The sequence below is a fragment of the Aquila chrysaetos genome, chromosome 9 (genome assembly GCF_900496995.4).
Source record: "Aquila chrysaetos chrysaetos chromosome 9, bAquChr1.4, whole genome shotgun sequence".
NCBI classification, from domain to species: Eukaryota; Metazoa; Chordata; class Aves; order Accipitriformes; family Accipitridae; genus Aquila; species Aquila chrysaetos.
In genome coordinates, this window is record NC_044012.1 from 43,115,530 (window position 1) to 43,136,057 (window position 20,528).

The window sequence follows — 20,528 nt, forward strand, 5'->3', positions numbered from 1 at the left end:
TAAAGCACCAAGAATTTGCTAAACCCCATCTTTTGTGGAACTTGCTGAGTTAGAAAATTCCTTCTCACCTCCTCCCCCACCTCTCCTTGACTAGAATAACTGAAGAACAAATATCACATTATGGTGCTACGTAAAAGGGTCTAGTGTGTTTGCAGTTTAAGTGACTAGCACAAGACAGAACAAATCCTAAAGCTCAAGCCCGTCCAGCTAAATGACAAGGGAAGTAAAAAAAGTATTTGCTTTTTAAAAGCATATCAGAACAAAGACATTTAGGACTTGCTGTCCTTAGTGCTTTATATTCAGAAATTGATTCCTAATACAGTTTGTTAAAAAGTTCTCCAAGCAATTAGAGCCTGAACACATACAGGAGAGAGACTGAAGAATTGCCACTACAATGAGTGAGATTCTGAGAAAGCAGAAACCATGATCCCACCTCATCAACTGTTTAGTGTTGGCCTCAAGCCAGAAGTCTGCTTTTGCCTTTTCAGAACTCCAGGCCATCACAATAAGAATTGTTACCCAATTCTCCACGTAACATCCCAATGGGGCAGTACAGCAGATTCTTTCAATGGCTCAAGTTTAAATTCAGCAAAGATGGCAGTTACTGCTTTGCCCTTCTGCCATAGATTACTGTTTCCAAATTGGTACAAGTAAATATTATACCTGTTCCTCATTAGATGTCAGCCGCTACCATTTTTCACTAGCATTAATATTCTTGTAAACTACAGAAATCAAGGAGTACACAACCCATTCAATTATCCCCAGCATTGACCTCGGTGCAGATAAGCAGAGCTAGTCACTCCATCAAGTGCTCTCATTAAATCTGCTGCCAAACACAAGTCAACAACCCGAGTCTCTTAGCTGACAAATAGAGGGATGTCAGACAGCCACTGACAACCACAGAATCACCAGGCTTTTTTGCAAGAGGGATGGACATCACTTAAACCACAGAATTATTACCAAGAAGCACAGATTTGACATTTCTCACCCTATGTTCACAACATGAAGCAATCGTATGCATTCCTTTCCCTGCTCAGTCCACTTTTGCAAAGGGCCAGATCTTTCTGTACACCACCGAGAGAAGCATGCTCTTTTCTTAGATTGAAATTAAATAGATTTCCTGTTTGCCTCTACTTGCTTGCCTTTATTACACATATTCAAGTTAGTGTCCCTCTCCACTCCACTGCATTCTTCAAACTTACATTTTGGTACAGTTGCCTGGTAGTTCAAGGAAAGACATGAGAACAGGTGCTATTTTGGAACACAGATAAATTTTTAATGATTTAACATATCGTATAGACACTAGTTGAACAGCTCAACAGCCAGGGAGGGAGGATGTAGTTTCTGTCTCATTGAACGGGCAACGATCACAACACACTTCTGATCACATTCTGTTTTTCTAGGAGAGAAAGGGGCCAGAAATTCCCACTCATGGTGTCCAGATTAGGTTGGTTCTTACAATTTCTTACAATTACCGCTTCAAGCAGTGGTATCACTTGCTAAGGAATTAATACCAAGTTGGAAAAGAAAGCAAGAGCAAGCCATCAGTATCTTGATCTCATCAGTCGTGGTGCAAAAAACCACGAAGTGCTGGAATACCTCTCAGCAGGAATGATATAATAGACCAACCTGATGGCCTTCCCTGAGGAAAACAGTTATGAAGTGCTGGAACAGGGGTGAAGAATCTGTTTAACACCGAAAAGAGAAGTAACCTCTGCTACCCTCTGAAGACAGCATCTCAGACTGCATCTTCACACTGTATCATGTCTGCTGCAGCAAGTTGCCATAGGATGGCAGCAAAGGGGAGACAGATTTTCAGCTGGATAAACTGCTAATGCTAAAGCTTTTAAGCTTTTGGAAAAACAAGATTTTCAAGAGAATCTGCTGACAGAGCCATTATCTCACTTGATGACTTCTGGGAAAGAACAATGAAAACAATACAAGTGGATTTTATTAGATGGCTGGTAACACTACTTCTTGTTTATATCATACGTAATTGCAATAGCATTCTACAGATCTTTTGCACCAGGATATTCCACCACTGTGCTTCGGTTGGGTTTTTTGGATTATTTTGTTTTCTGTTTTGTTTGTTTTTGTTTTTTTTTAAAGCCTCTGTAGATTGTTTTATTTCAGTCAGGGAATAGGAAGTATCAGTTTAAACAAGCATACACAAAGTCAAAATCATGGAGGAGATGGATGGAGTAAAAAAAAGAGAAATGAGGCTCTTCATATAGAGAAGAACAGCCCAATTTTGTCTAGCGTTTGGACATGACCCAGTGACTTGCAGGGGGAGCACAAATTTTGTCAGCATTTTACAGGTTCTCTACCCATCTTTTCTGTGTTGTGTGCCTTAAGAGGGAGACAGTTTAAATTCCAACTTTAGAAAGCTAGGAGAAATTGTGGGAGAACCAACCCTGTTCTAGTGCCATTCTGCTCAGACCAAAATTCCAGAGTAGCAAGCACGTGAAACAGCAAATCAAACCCATCATGACTGTTTAACTGAACTCATGCAACACAGTTGTCCTCAGAGGAGGGTTTGCACCATGTTCTGACATTCTAATTACTTCATGCACAAGAACATCATTAAACTGAAAGTAGAACAACTCCACCCTTTTGCCTCCTGCACAACCAAGGAGTTAAGTACATTTGAATAACCAAGGCCTGAACAAGTTCAAGCAAACAAATCTTCAGTGCTTCTTGTCAGAAAGTGGACTAGAAGAGAGCTGTTTACAAAACTAAGACTCCTCTTAAAGAAACTGTTGCAGAGTAACAAGGAAATTGTTTACAGACAATAAACATCCCATCCTAGGCAGATCCCTGCTCTTGTCTCATGCTGTGGGACTTGGAGAAAATAACAACTCCATTGGAGTTCTGAATGCTTTAAACTCACCAAGAGGAACATAAGCACTATAGTGACGAATCCCAATACAATTCCTTTAGACTAAGGAGGGAAAAAAACCAACCAATTTTAGTCAGGAACTAAAATGTCCTTTCTACCCGACATAACAAAACAGGGACTGAAAGGCATCAACAACTAGCTATGCAAAGCATCAATACTTTCAGCTAGTAATCCATACAAAATGAATAAATAATTCATAATTACATATGTAGTGTACACCATGCATGTCAAGAAGTGCTCCAGAGACAGAAGCACAGCATCCGTGCTTTACTCTCTAAAAGCAAAAATCCTCCAATTACTGTCACTCTGGAAAGTCTCTGGACCGCAGAGACACAACTGAACCTCCATGTACAGCTGCAAAGCTACATTAGATATTTTTCCTATGATGTTTTATAGTCTAGATTGACTCCATGCATCCTAAAATTTAGAGAAAGTATTCAAAGAATGTACTAGTACTCTAGTACAGTACCGGTACTCTAGTACTCTAAAGCAGGTGCATAACAAACTGAAGAAAGCAAGATTCAGTGCCGGAGAACTTAAGTCCCTCACTTACACTGTGCACCTCTGGGTGTACAGAAACAATGTAAACCGTTTACAGTGAGGGTCTTGTAAAGTAACAGCTGTTGTCTTGCTCTTTTGGATTCTAGTCTCCAGTTCCTTCCCTTTGTTGCTTAGATCATGCAGCTTTCAAACAGGCAGCAGCTCTGGGGGATATTCGCCATAGCAGTATTTTGCAATTGGATCTCTATAGGTGTTTTCATGCTGCACACTCTGTCAGGAAGAGGAGGAGAAGCTTTAACAATACACACATATTGAAACAATACATCCCTTCAATGCAGGCCAAAACCCAGAGCTTTTCCCAAATTCTTCTATATATGAGGGTATCATCTGGAGTCAGACAACACTGCACTCCCAACATATAAGAGCCAGTTGCTATTATAGACTTTAATGTTAAACCATACCCAGAACCTCCTTTTCAGGAGACTACCCAAGTAGGTGGGAATAGATTCAATATTCAAAAAAAGTTTTATATGCTTAGGCAGTATCATCAAATGTCCTAAGCAAGCAAGGCATAGTAAAATTGCTACTTGAGATGGGTGCATTTTTCTTGATAAAGCTAGAGTTCAGATGTTACGGGTAAAAAAAAAAAAAAAAAAAAACCCAAACAACTTTGGAGACATTTGGAACTATGCCCTTTGTTTGCAATCCACCCCTATTGCTATATTAAATACTCAAGCTGCATGACATCTTCAACAGCACTTTCTAACAGGGCCGATGCTTGCTTAGACCAAAACTTCTAATAAAATCATATGGGTAACAGAAGTTCACCTCTGTTCTTAAAAAGCAAAAAAAAATTACAACATACTTTTTGAATTATTGTGCAGATGATTCTCAGCATATGGCAAGTCTAAAAATGTACCATAAAGTAAATAGCATTCTGAAGCTAGTGGGAACAACTCACACGGTTCTCTTCCTTACGAGATCTTCCCCAAAACACATCAGAGATCTTTACCAGTCATTGAACTCAGCTAGTCTCTTTTTAGTTAAGTACCTCTTTTCTAAAGAGAGTACAACCCATCCTGCTCTAAATAGGCACTTTGCCCTTCATTTACTGCTGATATTACTATTTCACCTTACAAATCAGAGGACTGCCTTCAGATTAGCTCTCACCTATAGCTTCAGCATTCATGAAAATGCCCATGTGCATGCAAGCACAACAGACCAGCCATTCATAGGACCAAGCCCCATTTTCCAAAGGCATTTTTGGGGTATTTTTCCATTTTTGAGCCCTGGACATGTACTTGTGTCTTACCTGTGATGAAGTCCTACATTTCGCCAGACACAACTCAAAGTGATCTTCCACTGCCATGAAGAGGTTTTGAAAAGCAATAGCTGCCCGGTTCAAGAAACGTTCCAGAAGATGTTGCTAAGTGGTTAGCAAAAAGAAGACAAAGTGGAAAAAAAATCACGAATGCTGTACTTGAACAAGGAGTAATCATAGCCCACCTTAACCTACACAGCTCAAGTATCAGAGGAATAGTAAGCACTTACAATTTCTAGCAAGTGCTGAGAGGCTAACACACCACAGAACCCCAGCAGTAGGAAGAGAATCTAGAGAAGCTAACAGAATACAGGGAAGTGCTAGTTGCAAAACTGATACTGGCTGGAATAGCTTTTCTACAATCATTTCCCTTCAGCAAGTGCAATTCCCCCAAAGCTGAAACATTTTGCAAGGCTCCCAGTATTTCCTCTCAAAGGTGGGAAGGATGAATTTTTTTAAAGCTTTATTTATAGCTTGCCATATGGTCCTTGCAGGCTCTCCTCATCCAAAAAAAGGAACTGTCCCCTCTAAGGAAAAAGCTCCTCGCAAACAAGCACTTTTAGCCACAGAGGAACCTGAGCAGCTGAGAACACCTGAAAAGCAGGAGAAAGTCTATGCACCTTGCTGGGTTGCAGGCAACAGGAAACACAGTACTCGTACACGCTGCAGCAGCCATTGGGAAGGCAGCTGTCACAGCTGTACAGCTTTGTACTGGGCACGTTGACATTACAACAGCCATTTACCAGTAGGTCCTTCCTCTCACAGATGTAGCCTGAAAAACAAAAACAGTAGTAACAGCTGGCAAGACACACTCCTTTGCACGTTCTGTAGAAATCTATAGAAAGAACCTCATTACTTAAGAACAGGTTTATTCATCATTTAGTAGATTATGATCCCCCTCAATTTCACTTAAGTCCTAACTAGCAATTCTTTGAAATAACACTTGGACATAGAGCTGAGTTTCACAACAGCGTGGTGTTATCTGCACAACTGTTATGTACCTACTCTAATATGCTGTGTATACAGTATGAATATTCAAATGCAGAATATTTAAGTTCTGATTTCTTTTTGGCATAATTCATTGTTGCAATTGGAAGGGGAAAGGTGATTGGTGATGATTATACTGGAAAAAACTATGAAATGCGTTCTTTCAACTGGTCTGTGTCTGGGTAACTCTCTTTACAGTTCAATATGCAGAGACTTAGATTTATGCATGCAGGATAGCTGTAATATTCCTTGTTGAGTGGAGTCCTTAATAGTATAGAACCACAGTGTGTGTCCTTACAGAAACTGTACTACCACAGCCTTAGACCATGAAAGATACCTGTGATTTTAGAGACCTTAGAGAATCAGCAGTAAGCATAATTCAGGCAGGGCTAAATGTAACATTGCTGCAAATCACAGATGATGTGGTGGTTTTTCTACAGCCTTGATTTCTGGTCAAGAACAGTCCCATGCCTGAGCAACAAGCACACTGGGGAAGCATATGTGCAGGGCAGGAAAGGCTCCATACACTTAAAACAAGTGGTTAATTTGAGAACCTGCAAGAAATATCCTTGGGTTTACAAGGGTCAGATGAGGTTGTTAACTGTGACTGAGCCCTAATTATACCAGTCCTGAGCTGCCTCCATGCAAGGCCAATCAGGTTTCCTGATTACTCTCCCTAACATACCTGACAGTAGGAATACATTGCAGGGAGACAGAGATAGCTCTGCAAGCAACCGCGCTAAGCTGAGCAGGACTCAATGTTTGAGTTCTGTGCAAAGGTAACTGGAGTTCTTTGAATCTAAGGTGGTCCTGGAAACAGTGCAGCTGCACTCATAAGGTACCATGCCTGAGCCGAGTCCAGCTGGACCCAAGCCTGCTGTGCACAGAACCAGGTCAGCAGTGTCTGCAGCCACAGCAAAATTAATCCAGTCTGAGGATCAAATGCCAACAGCTGAGGTTCTGCAGTAAGAATGCCTTAACAAGGAGCAGTTGTTACTTGGAAGTGCCATCAACAATCAGACAGGCAAAGCAGCATTCGACACTGCAATATGCAGAATAAATTCTTAGTATCAAGTATACCCAGTTCATCTGTAATGAGGAGCTTCCCCTGCACAGAATTCCTGCACTGGTTACTCAGCTGACTGCTGTTTCCCGAACTGAACTTCACCTTCCACATGATCGGCTGCTCGTGCTCTTGCACTTGGAGGAGATTCCGATCTCTCACTGTCCTCTCTTCCTGCAAGGAAAAGACAGCAATGCAACTAAACATACAAGTTCCTTCTGTCATTCCAATCCATGTGTTTTCCCCGCAATTAAAAATGCCTAGTATTCGTAAACTACAAGAAACTTGAGTGTCAATGGCATAAGCGCAATACTACTTGCAGTAGCTTACTTTTTGCTATACACAGCATGAAAGCAACGTAATCCAGGAAACAGGGGTATGCAAGTTCACCAAAGGATCAGCTAACACAGCTGAATTTGGTTACTACAACCACAAAAGTAGCATATATTACATTAAATAACCACAGGTACACATACTTCTCTTTTGTAAGTTCTTTGCTTGTGGAGTTACAGTTCGTAAGAGATATTACAACAGAATAATCAAGTCCCTTTGAAACTTTTTTTTCCCGGTTTTGGTTCTAAACACTATTGCCGTCAAACACGGTATCAGACATGACTTTTTTTAACTCCTGCCTTTTTTTAATCATTACGATGTAATTCTTACGGCAACGTATCCCAGGGGCTCGGCGACAGCACTCGAAGAACAAAAGTTACACTGGGATGTTTCGATCCCCCTCCCGCCCCAGCGTGCTCCGGGGAGGGCACTGACCTGCTTGAAGGTGCTGGTGAGGAAGTAGACGAGGGAGAGCCCGAAGACGACGCCGAGAACCCAGCGCTTCCTCAGCAGCCGCCGCCACAGCACCGCTCCCCAGGGCACCATGGCGGCGCGGCGGGCGGCCCGGCCCCGGGACCTCGGGCTGGGCCCTCAGCCCCCCGCCGCCGCCGCGCTCGCCCGCCGCAGGGAGGGAGAGGAACGGCGGGGGCAGCGCTGATCCAGGACCGGCATCACCGGCGGGAGGGATGGGCGAGCGGAGGTAAGCGAGCGCGGGCCGCGCCCGGCGGAAAGCCTCGGCGCGGCGGCGGCCGCCCCAGGCACGGCCACCGGGCCCGGCCTAGCCTACCGGGGAGCGCGGCCCAACCGCTTCCGCCGGCCGCGGGGCGGAGGAGGCGGAAGCCGCGGATGTGCGTGCGCTCAGAGGGTGCGGCCGCGCCGGGCGAGGGCGGCGCCCGTCACCGCGGCCCAGCACGGGTACGTACGGGGGGCCGCAGCCTCCTGGGCCGGGCCGGGTCGGGTCGGGTCGGGTCGGGCTTGCTGCTGCCTAGACCCGGCCTGCTCCCGCCCCCGCTGGGGCATTTAGCCACCTACTCCAGCGGGAATCTCCTTCCCCGACCTAACTGGGAAAAAAGGCCGCACCTATGTCTCTCTCTGTGTATACATATATATGCGTGTAACTGTATTTATTATGTATATGTGTGCGTGTATATATCAGTACCTTTATCTATATATTTATTTATTACACACACGTGTGTGTGTGTATACATAACGAAGGCAGAGTACAGCCCAGCAGGCGTCCAGGGAGTGCCTGGGCAGTGAGCAGGGCTGTAAGTGCCAATCCCAGAGGAAAACAGCCTTGCTGGATCGTGCACGTGTGCAGGGGTTGAAGCACCAAGGGTTCCTGCTCCTGTCTGTCTTTCCTAAGGAGATGGAGAGGTGAAACTGGCTGTGCTGTGGTGAAAATGACTCTATTAATGTGCTTCTTACAGATGCGCCTGTTTCAGCTCTGTGATCTGGGTGCCTTGCAGTCATCCACCTTGAAGGACCTGTGATGAGTTTGAAATTTGGACCATCTTGGATTATCTGAAGGACTCCATGTATGAGATGTCTGCACCCTTTTGAGCTTCCCTCTCTCCCACGGTGGCACCTTACACCTCTGGTTAAACCTGTTGTTCAGGTACTGTTAAAAAATGTTCAAGTGTTGCAAGATGAAAACCCCTTATCTGGAAAAGGCAGGACCAATCAGTACTGAAGCTGAGTGCCTTTTGGAACAAAGTCCATTTAAATTCTGTCTAATCTTAAATCTGTAGGACTCTGGGCAGAACAGATGATTACATCTCATGAAGTCCTGTATCTTCAGGACTCTGCATTCACGTCACTGCCCCCTTCATGGCTGATGCCAAAAGGCAAAGTGTCTCCCCATAGAGCTGCATGTCATTTTGGAACATCATTTCACCCCACATTACAATTTAGTAGACTTCTAATGGTCTAGAAGAGAGTGAAAGATTTTCCAGGTTTCTCCACACTGGCTCTAGCTCTCAGCTTGTAGCATGGGAATATGGGCAGATTTCTTTATAAGCAGTGACCCCAAAGTTGTTTGCAGGTAGGACAGCTCTTCCTGCATGGGTCAGCCTGTCTTGGTCTTTTCATCATATCTTAATTACTGGTTTGGTTAAAAAGAGGATAATATTATGTATTAAGTCAACAGAGACACTGTCAGGTTAGGATTAAGTAACATTTACTGCAGGGAAAGCACAAAAGATTCTTGGAGTACTAAATGTTGTTACTACAAATGCAGCTTTAAAAAAATCTGGAAAAAACCCTTCGATATGTATTTTTTACTGTATAAAACTTACAGATCCTTATAAAATAAGTTTTGGCCCTGAAAACACAACACAAATTGAAATGTATAGCTAGAGATTAAAAAACTGCTGGGAGTTACAAGATCAAAATTTGTAGTTAAGAGAGTGTTGGTTACTTAGGGTATCAGAAAACTTTGGTTAGAATTAGATTTGTGGTACTCATGATGGCTTCCTGCATCCTCTCCATAAAATGTGTTAAAAGCTGTGTTTTTCCCACCATATATGATTATACCAAATTTTATTTACATAGATATGTGTGTATTTATATTAACTGGCAAGGGGATGTCCAAAGTTGGTACCTCATATTAAAACCTCCGTGTTCTCTGTCAGTGAATACTCAAATCCAGTGTTGTCTCAGTTCAGCCTACTTGATGGGGTTCTTCAAGGCTGGATGTTACAAACCAAGGGTCCTTCTCTTTTTTGTAAATGTAAGCTTTTTTTTTTTTCTCATCTTGTTACAAATTCAAGAGAGTGACCTGTGTGATTTAACTGAAATACCCTTTCTTCTTTCACTGTTTTGTAACTTATCTTCAGGGCTGGGCGAGCTACAGGTACTTTTACTGCAGGTGTACGTGGTAAACACAACTGTCTGTTTATGCACTGTGAACGTCATGATTTGGGCTTTATTAAGGGATAAAATTTGAATTTAATGCAATTTTGCATGGGCTAGTAGGTCACCGAAAGTAAAGAATATGAATGAAAAGGTGCAAATATAGGGGAAAAAATAAATATTCCATATTTTCTACTTCTCAGCTTCCATACTTCTGCTTACAGACAGCTAGGAAATGTTCTCAGAGCCATTGTGCCTTTACAGAATACAGATACAGGGCTACACATTTATTTACATATATTCATGCAGTATGATATGTTATAAATAATGTTATAACTTCTGATATTCAAAAGTATTTTTTAATTAAAAGAGCCTTTTATATTTTATTCAGTAGCTATTGTAGTCTAGGGCTGAGTAGGCTCAGACTTCAATATTTAAAGGATTTCTCTCTAAATCTATGAAATGCCTGTGGGAACCTGGACAAATCACTTGCAAAAATAGCCCATTCCTCAGGTTTTATATAACTAATATAACATTAAGTAGTGTAAGACTATTTGCCGGGTACTCTGTGCTGTGCCTTGATGATGATGATTGTGTGTTCTTCTTTGCTTTTCAATTAACTTTATTTTAAAAAGGTGTAATGTGTTTGAGGTTGTTCCCTTAAAATTAGACACTTGAAAGCAGAGATTTAAATAACTAAATAAAGAACTTCTCTCCTTGTTCTAGAAAAAGTTCCTGAAGTTAATACAGTTTCAATGCCCTTTCATTTCCCACTCTGGGCCTTACTTTATTTATGCTGACAATTCCAGAATGACTGAAGTGGGAACATGTGATCTTTTGCATATGTGCATATTATTTATGACCGTAGTGCAGAGTTTGCTAATGGCATTTTTGTGCTTTAAAAGGAATGGATTGCTTATTTAAAAGAATATTGTCATAACCTGATTGTATTTTACTTAAAAAATGTTTATATGTTTTCTTTTTTTCTTTGCTCTCAGTTGTGCTTTCCAAAGCAAGTTTCTTCAAAAGAAGAAGAAGGTATTTCATTTCCAGAGAGTGTATGTCAATTCACGTGTCACATCGAGAGGTACTCTGTTAGTTGTCCTCAAGTTCTTTATCAGAACATGTCATCACACAGCTGTACACTTCTTGTGACTGCCACATACCACAAAAGGGGATCTGACTAGTTTCTGCTCTGCCTGGAGACCTGTGTATGTGTGCTTCCATTTGCCAGTTGAATGTTGTTTCTTCGCAAGTGTACTAAGAAACAAATGCAAGCTTGAGGTGCTCTTTCAGAGAAGCGAATGATTTATGCCAGCCATGTCACTAGCTGAATGGGTTTCACAACCCTCTGACTCTGTGGGCCTTTGTTAGTAGTCACACTGGGAATTGTTGACCTGCAACGTTGATGTTGAGCGTGTTGTGTTTTAAGGTTTTGAGGAAAATGCAGAGACGGCATAGCAGCAACACTGACAACGTTCCTCCTGAAAGGTAAATCTTTTTCCCTCTTTTTTCCTCTGTTTTCCTCTCCAGAAGGGAATGTTCTGATTTAAGTGTATGGTGTGTTTTAGAAGATGAAAGCTCAAAATTGAGAAAGGCATATATTTCCTGTGCATGTAGTGTGGCCAGGCTTTCTGAGTTTAGAGATTTACTTTTCTCCTTCATGTCAGTTATTGACTGCTACCACCTACGGTGTTTCAGGTTTCATGATCCAGTATGGCACATATGGAGACAGTTGTCTTAGCATAGGCAAGACGCTTTGGAGCTCGAGAAGAGCGATTCATGGCACAGTCCTGTGGGGATCCTGAGCGCTATCAATCTGAAAGCATTGATCTGTATGAACAGAGGCTATTTATACTTCTGTTGCTAAGGTGTTTAAAAAGTCTGCTGGTCTGAAGCTCCCAACTACTATGACTTAGTATTTTATAAAGATTTTGAGTGACCCTTTACATCATCCCAGAATCTCTATCTAGCTTCATGTATGTGAATACTTAGAAGTAGAATACCTCTAATTCATTTCTGTAATTATAACATCAGCAAGGGAGCCTTGCCACTGTTGTTGTTCTGGTACTAAATATTCCCTTGTGCTTTCCCAGGGTTAAAGCTTGACTTTTTTTTTTTTTTTTCCTAAAGAAGAAACTAATCTAATTACTCTAAGACAAAGATGGAACTAACGCATTTCATTGCTGTGGCTGAGCTGAGATTGTAAGTGAAGGATTGTTACTAAGTATTTCTTAGTGGTTTTGCAAGTAGAGATGAAGCTTGAGGTCATGACCACTTCTAGCATGGTTCCATTCTTAATTTCAGGGAAAAAGGAAGCCATCTTCAACTTTTTCTGCATGATGCTGCCCAAGCCTCAGTGCAGTCTGTGGGTCTTAAATCACCAGGCAAGGCTGGGGCTTGAGAGGCACATAGATGTTGTATGGGTCCTCTCATCTGCAATGTAGAGCTCTCTGAGTCTGTACAAACTTGTAAGGCACTTCAGGATCTGTTTGAATGGTTAAAATATATTCAGGATAGGTTTCTGTTATCAAGTGCAAAAGATAGGGAGAGTAATGTCAATTGGTTTTTATAAATGCTTCTGGTTTTTTAACAGGGTAAATACATATAGTCAGTATCAGAGGCTGAAGGTTTTCTAACTGTAGAATGAAATGCTGTCGCCACTGGTCTTCACTTCTGTTAACTTCAGCAGACACACTTTTATCCTTGTTTATTTGTTTTTAAATATGTCCCTGATTAATTCCTTCCTGCTGAAAGCATAGTCATGTATCCTGGTAGTATTTTTCCAAACAATAGTTGTGTCTTTATCTGTAACACTGGGTTACACCCAACTTGTTATTTTCCCAGACATAAGTACTGTCACATTATGTCTCTGTCTTATGTATATATCCCTGAATTGTAATGTTAGGTGTAAAAGCCAAGATGTGGTTGATGAATATTTTGAACCAAAAAGAGGTGTGCAGTGTCTTGTTGACTTGATTCCTTGCTGAAGCCTGTGGAGAGACATTGGGAATGGGGTGTAGCTATAAAAAGCCTTATGAGGAGTTTACTTAGTGGAAAGGTATGCCCAGAGAGGTTTGAAGCTATCTCCAGAGTGAGATGAAAGGCAGTGCTCTGTGCCCTGTAAGATGTCTGGGGAGGTTTTTGAACCCATGGGAGAGAGAGTGTTAAGGGCCCTGTATGTGCCTGCATGTGCTGTCTCAGCTTGTGACCACTATTTCTAAAGTTAGAGATCTCTAAGGATTAAAATCAAGAGAGACCGAAGCTCTGCAACATGCCTTATTTGTGGGCTTTGCCTCTTGCTGAGCTTTATTTATTCTTTACTCTCCTTTTGCAAGTTAGAGAGGTATTTGCTGTCTGCTGGCATTCACTGCCTAATGATTGTTCTACTTGTTACTTGTATTGTTCCCTGTCATCTAAACTTTACATGTATTCATTTCAGTACCACAGTATTGAGTTCAGGTGAAGAAAGCCTATTTTCTTTTGGTATTAGGATGAAGATATTTAAGACTTTCTTTTTGTAATCTGGCTATAATCCAACAAGCTCAGGAAAGAATCAGTGCCAGATCTAATCCTGTCTAGTGCCCAGTAATTTGGGTACATCCATGTCCAATTTGCCAAGAATATCAAAATAAAACAATTTCTCTTGACCCATGAGCACATCCTTCACTTACAATATTTGTTGGGTCAGGGGCACACAAGCAGCTCTCAACACTTCTCTTCCCCAGTTGACTCTGTCTCTTGGTGTTATTCATCAGTGGGCAAGTAGTGATCATCCCTAAGTAAAGACAGAAGATTTTGGGGGTAGGTAATTTCTTTAGAGTTAGCTTGATTCATTTGTTTGTATATAATATGCCCTGTCTTGGTCATGCTGTGTCAAGTTACATGGGGTTTTGTATGTTTTTCTTTAAATATTAAAATCGTTATAGAAGATGTCAGATTTGGTATCAGATGTGTTATTTCTTTGGTTCCTCCAAAAGTAAAGGGGTTGTTTGGTAACTCTTTTTCTTAGATGAAGGAACTGGTGCATTTTGATCCATTCTTTAGAAGTGCTCTGATCTTAGGAGTCTGGTTACTGGCCTCTAGTTCTGCAACTGTGACTTTCCAACAGCAAATAGGAGGAAAAGTATCTGTCATCTGGAGACCTACATATTCTGATAGTGTGTGAGAAACTCTTAAATGACTACAGTCAGGATTGGGCTAAAAGACTGAGATGTTCTGTGGCACTTGTTGTTTAATCACTTTTCTCTATTCTCCATCCACTGCAGAAACCGGAGCCAAACAGTCAGTTCTGAAACCAGCGTGGATGAAAGTGGAGTTTTTGAAAGTCTGAAGGCTGAAGCTTCCTCACCACAACAGCTGTTCTCAGGCCTGGCAGGTATTCCGTCAGGCACCATCACAGCCACGCCGTTCCAGGCAGGTTTGGTTCTGGGCTCTTCAGCAGGAGGTGGGGAAGTATTCATTCAGATGCCAGCCCCAAGGGAGGAAGGGACCAGTCGTACAGAAGGAGCTCCGTTTCACCACCGGCAATCGTCCCATCATTTCCATCATGGCCATCACCGGGGCTCATCTCTACTGCACATGGCAGGAGGGGACCGCCACGGGCATGCTGAGGAAGGCAGTGACGAACAAGCTGGAACTCCAGCTCCAGCTCTTTCAGAGTTAAAAGCTGTGATCGGCTGGCTGCAGAAGGGACTTCCCTTCATCTTGATCCTCCTGGCAAAAGTGTGTTTCCAGCACAAGCTTGGTAAGGATCTATCCTTTTTGGATTGTAAGTGTATTAGAGAGTGGTTAGGAAGCTTTATCGTGCTGTGGTGTGTGACACATTTATCTGCATGACAGTGTCTAGAGGTAGTCTAGCATGAAGGGGACATATTCAAATGCATGGGATAATGCATTTGATAAATTCACCCTACTTTCAGTCCAAGCTATTTTCATCTGTGTCAGTCCCATCTGTTTCCTGTCCTGACCTGTGGGAGACCAGTTCTGTTCCTTTTCCTAATCTCTCCTTGACATTCGTGTAGGGGCTGAGGATGTTACCAAGGCTTATCCCTCAGAACTCTCTCCAGAAGAAATGGGGAGAGCTTACATTAGTGACTAGCAAAGGCTTCTGTGTAGCACAGAAGGGTTCAGATGGATGAGGCACTTGTATAGCTGGAGGGATGGTAGTTGTGAAATCAAGCCAGACAGCATCAGCAGTTACATCTTACAGTCGAGATCTTCAGAGTTCCCTAAAGAATGTATCTATCCAGGTTTCTTTAATAGTACCTGGGTATTTCAGCCCTTCAGTGGTCATGTAAAATCTATTCATCTAATCCTCCTCTTAGTACGAAATTGTATGTGTGCCATGTCTGAGGCTCCTTACTCATTCTGGGAGTAGTATGCTGAGATTATCATCACAGGAAAGCCAGTAATGCTTGAGTTTAGCACACTTACAGCTCTGCCAGTATTCCCAAAACCGGGTATTGATTCATGTCTGCAACATCTTGCTCTTTGGACCTGGTATCCTATATGGTTTTGATAGTGTGCCCTGTCCTCCATAAGCTGCTGAACTGCTCTTGTACTACTGTCATCTAGCTGAGTTCTGTTTGCACAACGCAGCCACAGCTTGCAGCACTTCTATTCTCCTTCAGCACAGAACTGACATTAGGATGGAGTGTCTGTATTGGGCTGGGTGGCAAGTGCTCACTGCAGTAGCTTAATTTTCATTTAGCTTGAATTTGAACTTTATGTGAGTCCAGACTGCCCTGTTTTAGTCACCTTTATATTTTAATTCCCAGTGCATCCAGAATATCACCCAGTAAATTTTTTTCTAAGCTTGAGATGCTGTCATCAAATGGCTTAGGACTGAAGATCCTCCTTCTCAGCCATATATACTCTGACAGTGTCTTTCCCTGCAGGGATTGCTGTGTGCATCGGTATGGCCAGCACATTTGCGTATGCCAACTCAACACTCCGAGAACAGGTTGCTCTAAAGGTGAGTACAGTATCTTACTCTCTTATGTTCCCAGGCATCATTCTTTGTATACAAAACAAAGTCTATGTTGAACCTTCTTTTGCAATGTAGGGCTGAATGCTGTTATATGCATACAGATCTGTCAGAATAAGAGTACCATGCCGTAATCCTCACTTCCTCTTCCTACTTCTCCCCATTGACGCTCTCCCACAGTTTCTATCCTGCTCTTTTGTGAAAGTGTCGCATAATAAAACAAAGAGAGGAAGGGTCAGGGATACTGTAATCTGCTTTTGGCGCTGCCACTGACTGGCAGTACATCTTCAAGCACTTCTCTGCACCTCAGTTTCCCATTATATACAGCAGAGGTGCTGAAAACTATTTCAGTAGTTAATGATGAGTTTTAATTTATTAGCATTTAGATAATGTTTTAAGATGCTCAGCTGAAGGATTTTGTAGAGGTATTGCTTGCTAGTATCTTTATAATGCTCTGTTGATAATATGCTTAGTATATAAAGAAACAAGCAGATCTTTTCAGGTCTTATGATCTTCAGTGTCAGCAGAATACTTCAACAGCACTGAAAGCACAAGACTAGAATTGTTTTTTTGTAAAAATTACATGGGTGGCACAAGTGTATACTTATATCTACCAGCAGCAGTAAAATAAATGTGATACAATGCTGAATGAACAGATAAATTGCACGATCATGTGATAGATTGCTGTTGCCTTGCACTTTGCACCTCTGTCTTTCCAGCAGTGTGCCCCTTAATCTGCCTGCTTTAAATCTCAACCTAACATCCCTGGCTGTTGAATAGCTACAAGGAGCTATTTTCTTAATAAATCAAATCACAGGAAAAATGCTGGGTTTTTTCCTCCCAGGAGTTAAATTTACTCACCAAAATTACACTGGACCAAGACCCAGACTAGGATCTTCTGCCATCCAGCTTCCGTCTATAACGTTCGATGTCTTTTGAAATGTAAAATTTGCCCTTCTTTTGACTTTTAATTATTTCTTCAATCAAAAATGTATGTTCTAGAACCTCCATGCATTCAGATAACATTCATATGTGCTGCATGTAGTGATGGGTTATGTTGTATTTGATTTAGCTAAGTCTTCTTCTAAGTGACTTTGGATCTGTTTGTAAGCCACCCCTTTGATGAAGCGTCATTCCAAACAGGTGACAGCTCAGAATTATAGGACAATATATGGAACTGACTTTTTTTTAATCTGCTTGTCAAACTGCATTTTAAATATCAGCTGAATTTAGATGTCCCAAGAAAGATCCCAACTTTGAAAATTGCATTCTGCAAGGAAGGCTGTCATTTTACCAGTGTATGCCAATTAATTTCTCTGAAGTTACTTTATTTGAAAAGGTTAGCTGAGTGAGAGCCATTTCTGCTTGTGTTTATATATGTCTTTACCTAGCAGCCTATTTCTGAGTCTTAGTCCTATGTAAATAAACTAATTACTGAACACTTAGTTGCATATTTGTGTCCCCTGGGTTGGTCTTGCATTTTTCAGCAGTGGAAGGCTCAGCGCAACCCTTGAGACTTTGAATTTATCTTCTCTGCTTCTTTTTCTTGCTCAGGAGAAGAGATCAGTGTTGGTTGTCTTCTGGATCCTGGCCTTTCTCACTGGAAACACCTTCTACTTGCTTTACACGTTCAGCTCTCAGCAGCTGTACAACAGGTGAGCAAAATTTACATTGTACTTGATGGAAGCAGGTGATAATTGCCAGGGAGGAAAAGAGGGAAGCCCACTTTTCCCCACACTTTGAGAGGAAGTGTGTATACTTAAGGTATCTGCTGTCTTTATTACGTCTTTTTAATACCTTTCAGTGCAGGAAAAGAATGTGTGCGTCGCTTCTACCAGTGGACTATATGCTCCTATCAATAAATGGCATAACCAGGGTCTAAACGGGCCAGGGTGTGATGATGTACTACAGTGTTGCTGCTTGAAACATACACACTTGCAATTTTCTTATGTGTTGAAGCAGGGTGGATACTTTTTTATAGTGGGACTTCTGAATTTCCATTTTGACCGCTGTGACTGAACACAAAGAGCAGGTGTTGGAAGCAGATAAGAAATTGACCCACCGTTTTTCCTCTTCCTGTAATGTTTTCTTTTCTCTTCAGTCTATCAAGCTTTGAGTGTATTACAGGAGATAAACTGGAGAGGAAATAGTAGTGTTTTACTTCAGTGTCCTCAGGGCCTGGATCTGAGGTAATTAAGGTAGCCTCCACTTTCAGATTCTGACTAAAGAGGTTCTCAAATACAGAAAAGTTGGTACCCATGGAATGGGTTGGTACTATCACTGCTTATTATAAAGCAGGGATTAAATGACAGATGGAAAGCAAAGATACAGAACTTAAGCAAGGGGATGTTAGTAGAATAAATAGGAAGAAATGGAGCAATATCAAAACTAGTTACTTGAGAAAGTAGTTTTGATATTGGTAGCTAAAACCGTATGAATTATCTTCCGAATAAAAATTTTATTTGTCCCGCTGAAGGGGACTTAGAACTTCAGACTGAAAATACAATGAGTGTAGCATGCATCAGCTGGGTTATGGCTAGATGGCTCTTGAGTTTCTGTCATTTATTTTGTTGCCTCCCTGCTTCTTCCCACCAATACTGTCTATGGGAAGAGTCAAGGTCTGCCCACAACCCTGGTAGCCTTTGAAATTACCCCTAATGTATTTCAGTTTGATCATTGGAAGGCTGCATATGTAAATGCTTCTAGAAAGGGGGAGAGATGAGAAGGCTTTTATGTGTGGGTCCGAATGGGAGTGGCAAGCCTTGGGATACTCTGGGTAGGGCTTGTGGGAAGGAATCCAAGAAAAGAAACAGGTATGGCAGAAAGGTGTGAAAGCTTTAAGAAGAAATTTGTTTGCACCACAGGGAAACAGAGTGTCTCTAAGGTGGTTAAGGTTAAAAGCATGAATAGAACTAGTTTAAAATAAAGGATAGACCATCTAAAATAAAAGGGCTTCAGCAAACTGGGGCCATCCTACACACTGTTTAGGGTGTGGTTTATTAACAGTGAACAGACTAGGCAACATCTGCACTGAAAAGCCCTATTCCTGTGCGTGTTCGAGTGGTGCCAGCTGCATCAGGCTTGGGCTAGTGTACCTATTGCTTGCTGTGTGGGGACCTGTGACTATTCACGAGGCAGGCTTGTGAAATTAGAAATAGCTGCTTCAGTTTTGTTTCTTTCTGGCTTATTTTTCATTTCCTGATTTATTTACTTTTTGATTGTTTCTAGTGCATGAATAGTAGTAAAGTCTCTGATTCTGTTTCTGTTTTTAGGGTGTAATTTTACCTGTTGTGCTGTGCCAGTGTTGTGAGTATTTTAAATTCATGTTCAGGCTTTTCATTCTGGGTTGGTTATTTTACTTTTGCTTTTATTTTTTGTTAAGTTTTTGCTTTCTACCATGAGGCTATAGTAGGTAAATATCCTGAAGATGAATCCTGGTTTTTCAGTCTGAATAGGGTCCAGTCCTCATTGCTGCTCAGGTCAGTAGCTCCTGCCCATTGCTATATGAAGTTCTGCTGTCCTGGACTCCCCTTCTTTAAAGAGCAAATGTTCAGCCCAGTCAATAACATTATGTAAGGGGCACTACCTTTTTGGATCTTTGGTTCAGGTAAGAGTTGCTAATTAACACAGCCCAGCTCTAGTTCTGCTTCAGACAGTGGCAAGCCACTGTCAGAGCATGACACACCTGAAGTTCTGACTTTTCTGCCATGCCTAATACAGTGCTTCCTTTCTCACCAGTTTGTTTCACATGCACAAGTAGCTTTAGAGACTGCTGCCCCTGCAGTAGTTCTACCAGTGGCAAGTCAGCCTCACTATGTCCTACATAGCGGTCTTGACTTGGCCATGATTTCCCCAAGAAATCATAATTACTGCTGACTTGGACTTCAAAGGATAAGCTTTTACAAGCAGATCTGATAGAGCAAAGCTGTACACTAAAGGCACTGTCGTTAGACCAAAGGCTCTTTTGCAGTGTCGATTGCAGGTTATGGAGACTGCAGTCTTCCAAAACAGATTTTGTACACATTTGGGTCCTGTTTTCTGATAGCGGGCAAACCTGCTGACCTCAGTAGAAATGGGCAAGAGCAAAGTGAAGAGGCCCTGAGGAGCCATGGGACTAATTTGCATGTCTTATTCCTATTGCCCTTGAGAACTTCACTGAAGCTCAGTGGAGTTTCTAGGCCTTCTCTAGCCAGCAGTGGATACAGCTGATATCAAGAAGCTTAAGTGAAGTTCTCCTCATTGGTATTTGAGCCATGGTGTCATGCCTTTCAGCCTTATATTTCTGAAACCCAACCTTGAGAGGCTAGACTTCTTCGACCTGATGTGGATTGTGGGGATCGCAGACTTTGTACTGAAGTACCTCACCATCGCATTGAAATGCCTAATTGTTGCCCTGCCTAAGATCATCCTAGCTGTCAAGTCAAAGGTAGGAGTCTCTTTTCTTCTTGATATACAGATGTGTGTCTTTGATAATCCGATACCTTTACAACATGTTTGCAGCATGAAATATGGGTAGAAAAAGAAAAATAATAAAATCTTTGATGAAACTTTGGCAGAAGGTCACCTGAGTAGTGGTTTTGTT

The 20,528-nt window shown here is 41.8% G+C and overlaps 2 protein-coding genes across 9 annotated transcripts in view; one reads left to right on the forward strand and one right to left on the reverse strand.

The window, feature by feature from the left end:
• Positions 1–1,252: 1,252 nt before the first annotated feature.
• SPRING1 (SREBF pathway regulator in golgi 1) lies at positions 1,253–7,827 on the reverse strand. Its single transcript, XM_030024728.2, has 5 exons — positions 7,540–7,827; positions 6,789–6,945; positions 5,342–5,493; positions 4,713–4,826; positions 1,253–3,670 (listed from the first exon to the last, which is right to left on the reverse strand). The coding sequence occupies exons 1-5, from the start codon at positions 7,648–7,650 to the stop codon at positions 3,587–3,589; spliced, it is 618 nt and encodes a 205-aa protein (XP_029880588.1). The 5' UTR covers positions 7,651–7,827; the 3' UTR covers positions 1,253–3,586.
• Positions 7,828–7,913: 86 nt separating this feature from the next.
• Positions 7,914–20,528, forward strand: part of RNFT2 (ring finger protein, transmembrane 2) — a 31,260-nt gene continuing 18,645 nt past the window's right edge. Inside the window, exons 1-9 of one of the 8 annotated variants that reach the window (XM_030024722.2) lie at positions 7,914–8,019; positions 8,535–8,722; positions 9,738–9,835; positions 10,956–10,995; positions 11,390–11,448; positions 14,226–14,704; positions 15,858–15,934; positions 17,501–17,601; positions 20,219–20,372. In XM_030024722.2, the coding sequence (XP_029880582.1) occupies positions 11,402–11,448; positions 14,226–14,704; positions 15,858–15,934; positions 17,501–17,601; positions 20,219–20,372 (858 nt within the window). In that variant the 5' untranslated portion in view covers positions 7,914–8,019; positions 8,535–8,722; positions 9,738–9,835; positions 10,956–10,995; positions 11,390–11,401. The other 7 variants (XM_030024721.2, XM_030024724.2, XM_030024720.2 and 4 more) reach the window with 7 other exon arrangements.

Bases quoted from the DNA above. Each gene is read 5' to 3' on its own strand.
- SPRING1 (XM_030024728.2), bottom strand. From the start codon at position 7,650: ATGGTGCCCTGGGGAGCGGTGCTGTGGCGGCGGCTGCTGAGGAAGCGC. The intron at 6,946-7,539 runs GTCAGTGCCCTC...TTTTCCTTGCAG, and splicing joins TCACCAGCACCTTCAAGCAG to GAAGAGAGGACAGTGAGAGA. The intron at 4,827-5,341 runs GTGCATAGACTT...CTAACCACTTAG, and splicing joins GTTGCCTGCAACCCAGCAAG to CAACATCTTCTGGAACGTTT.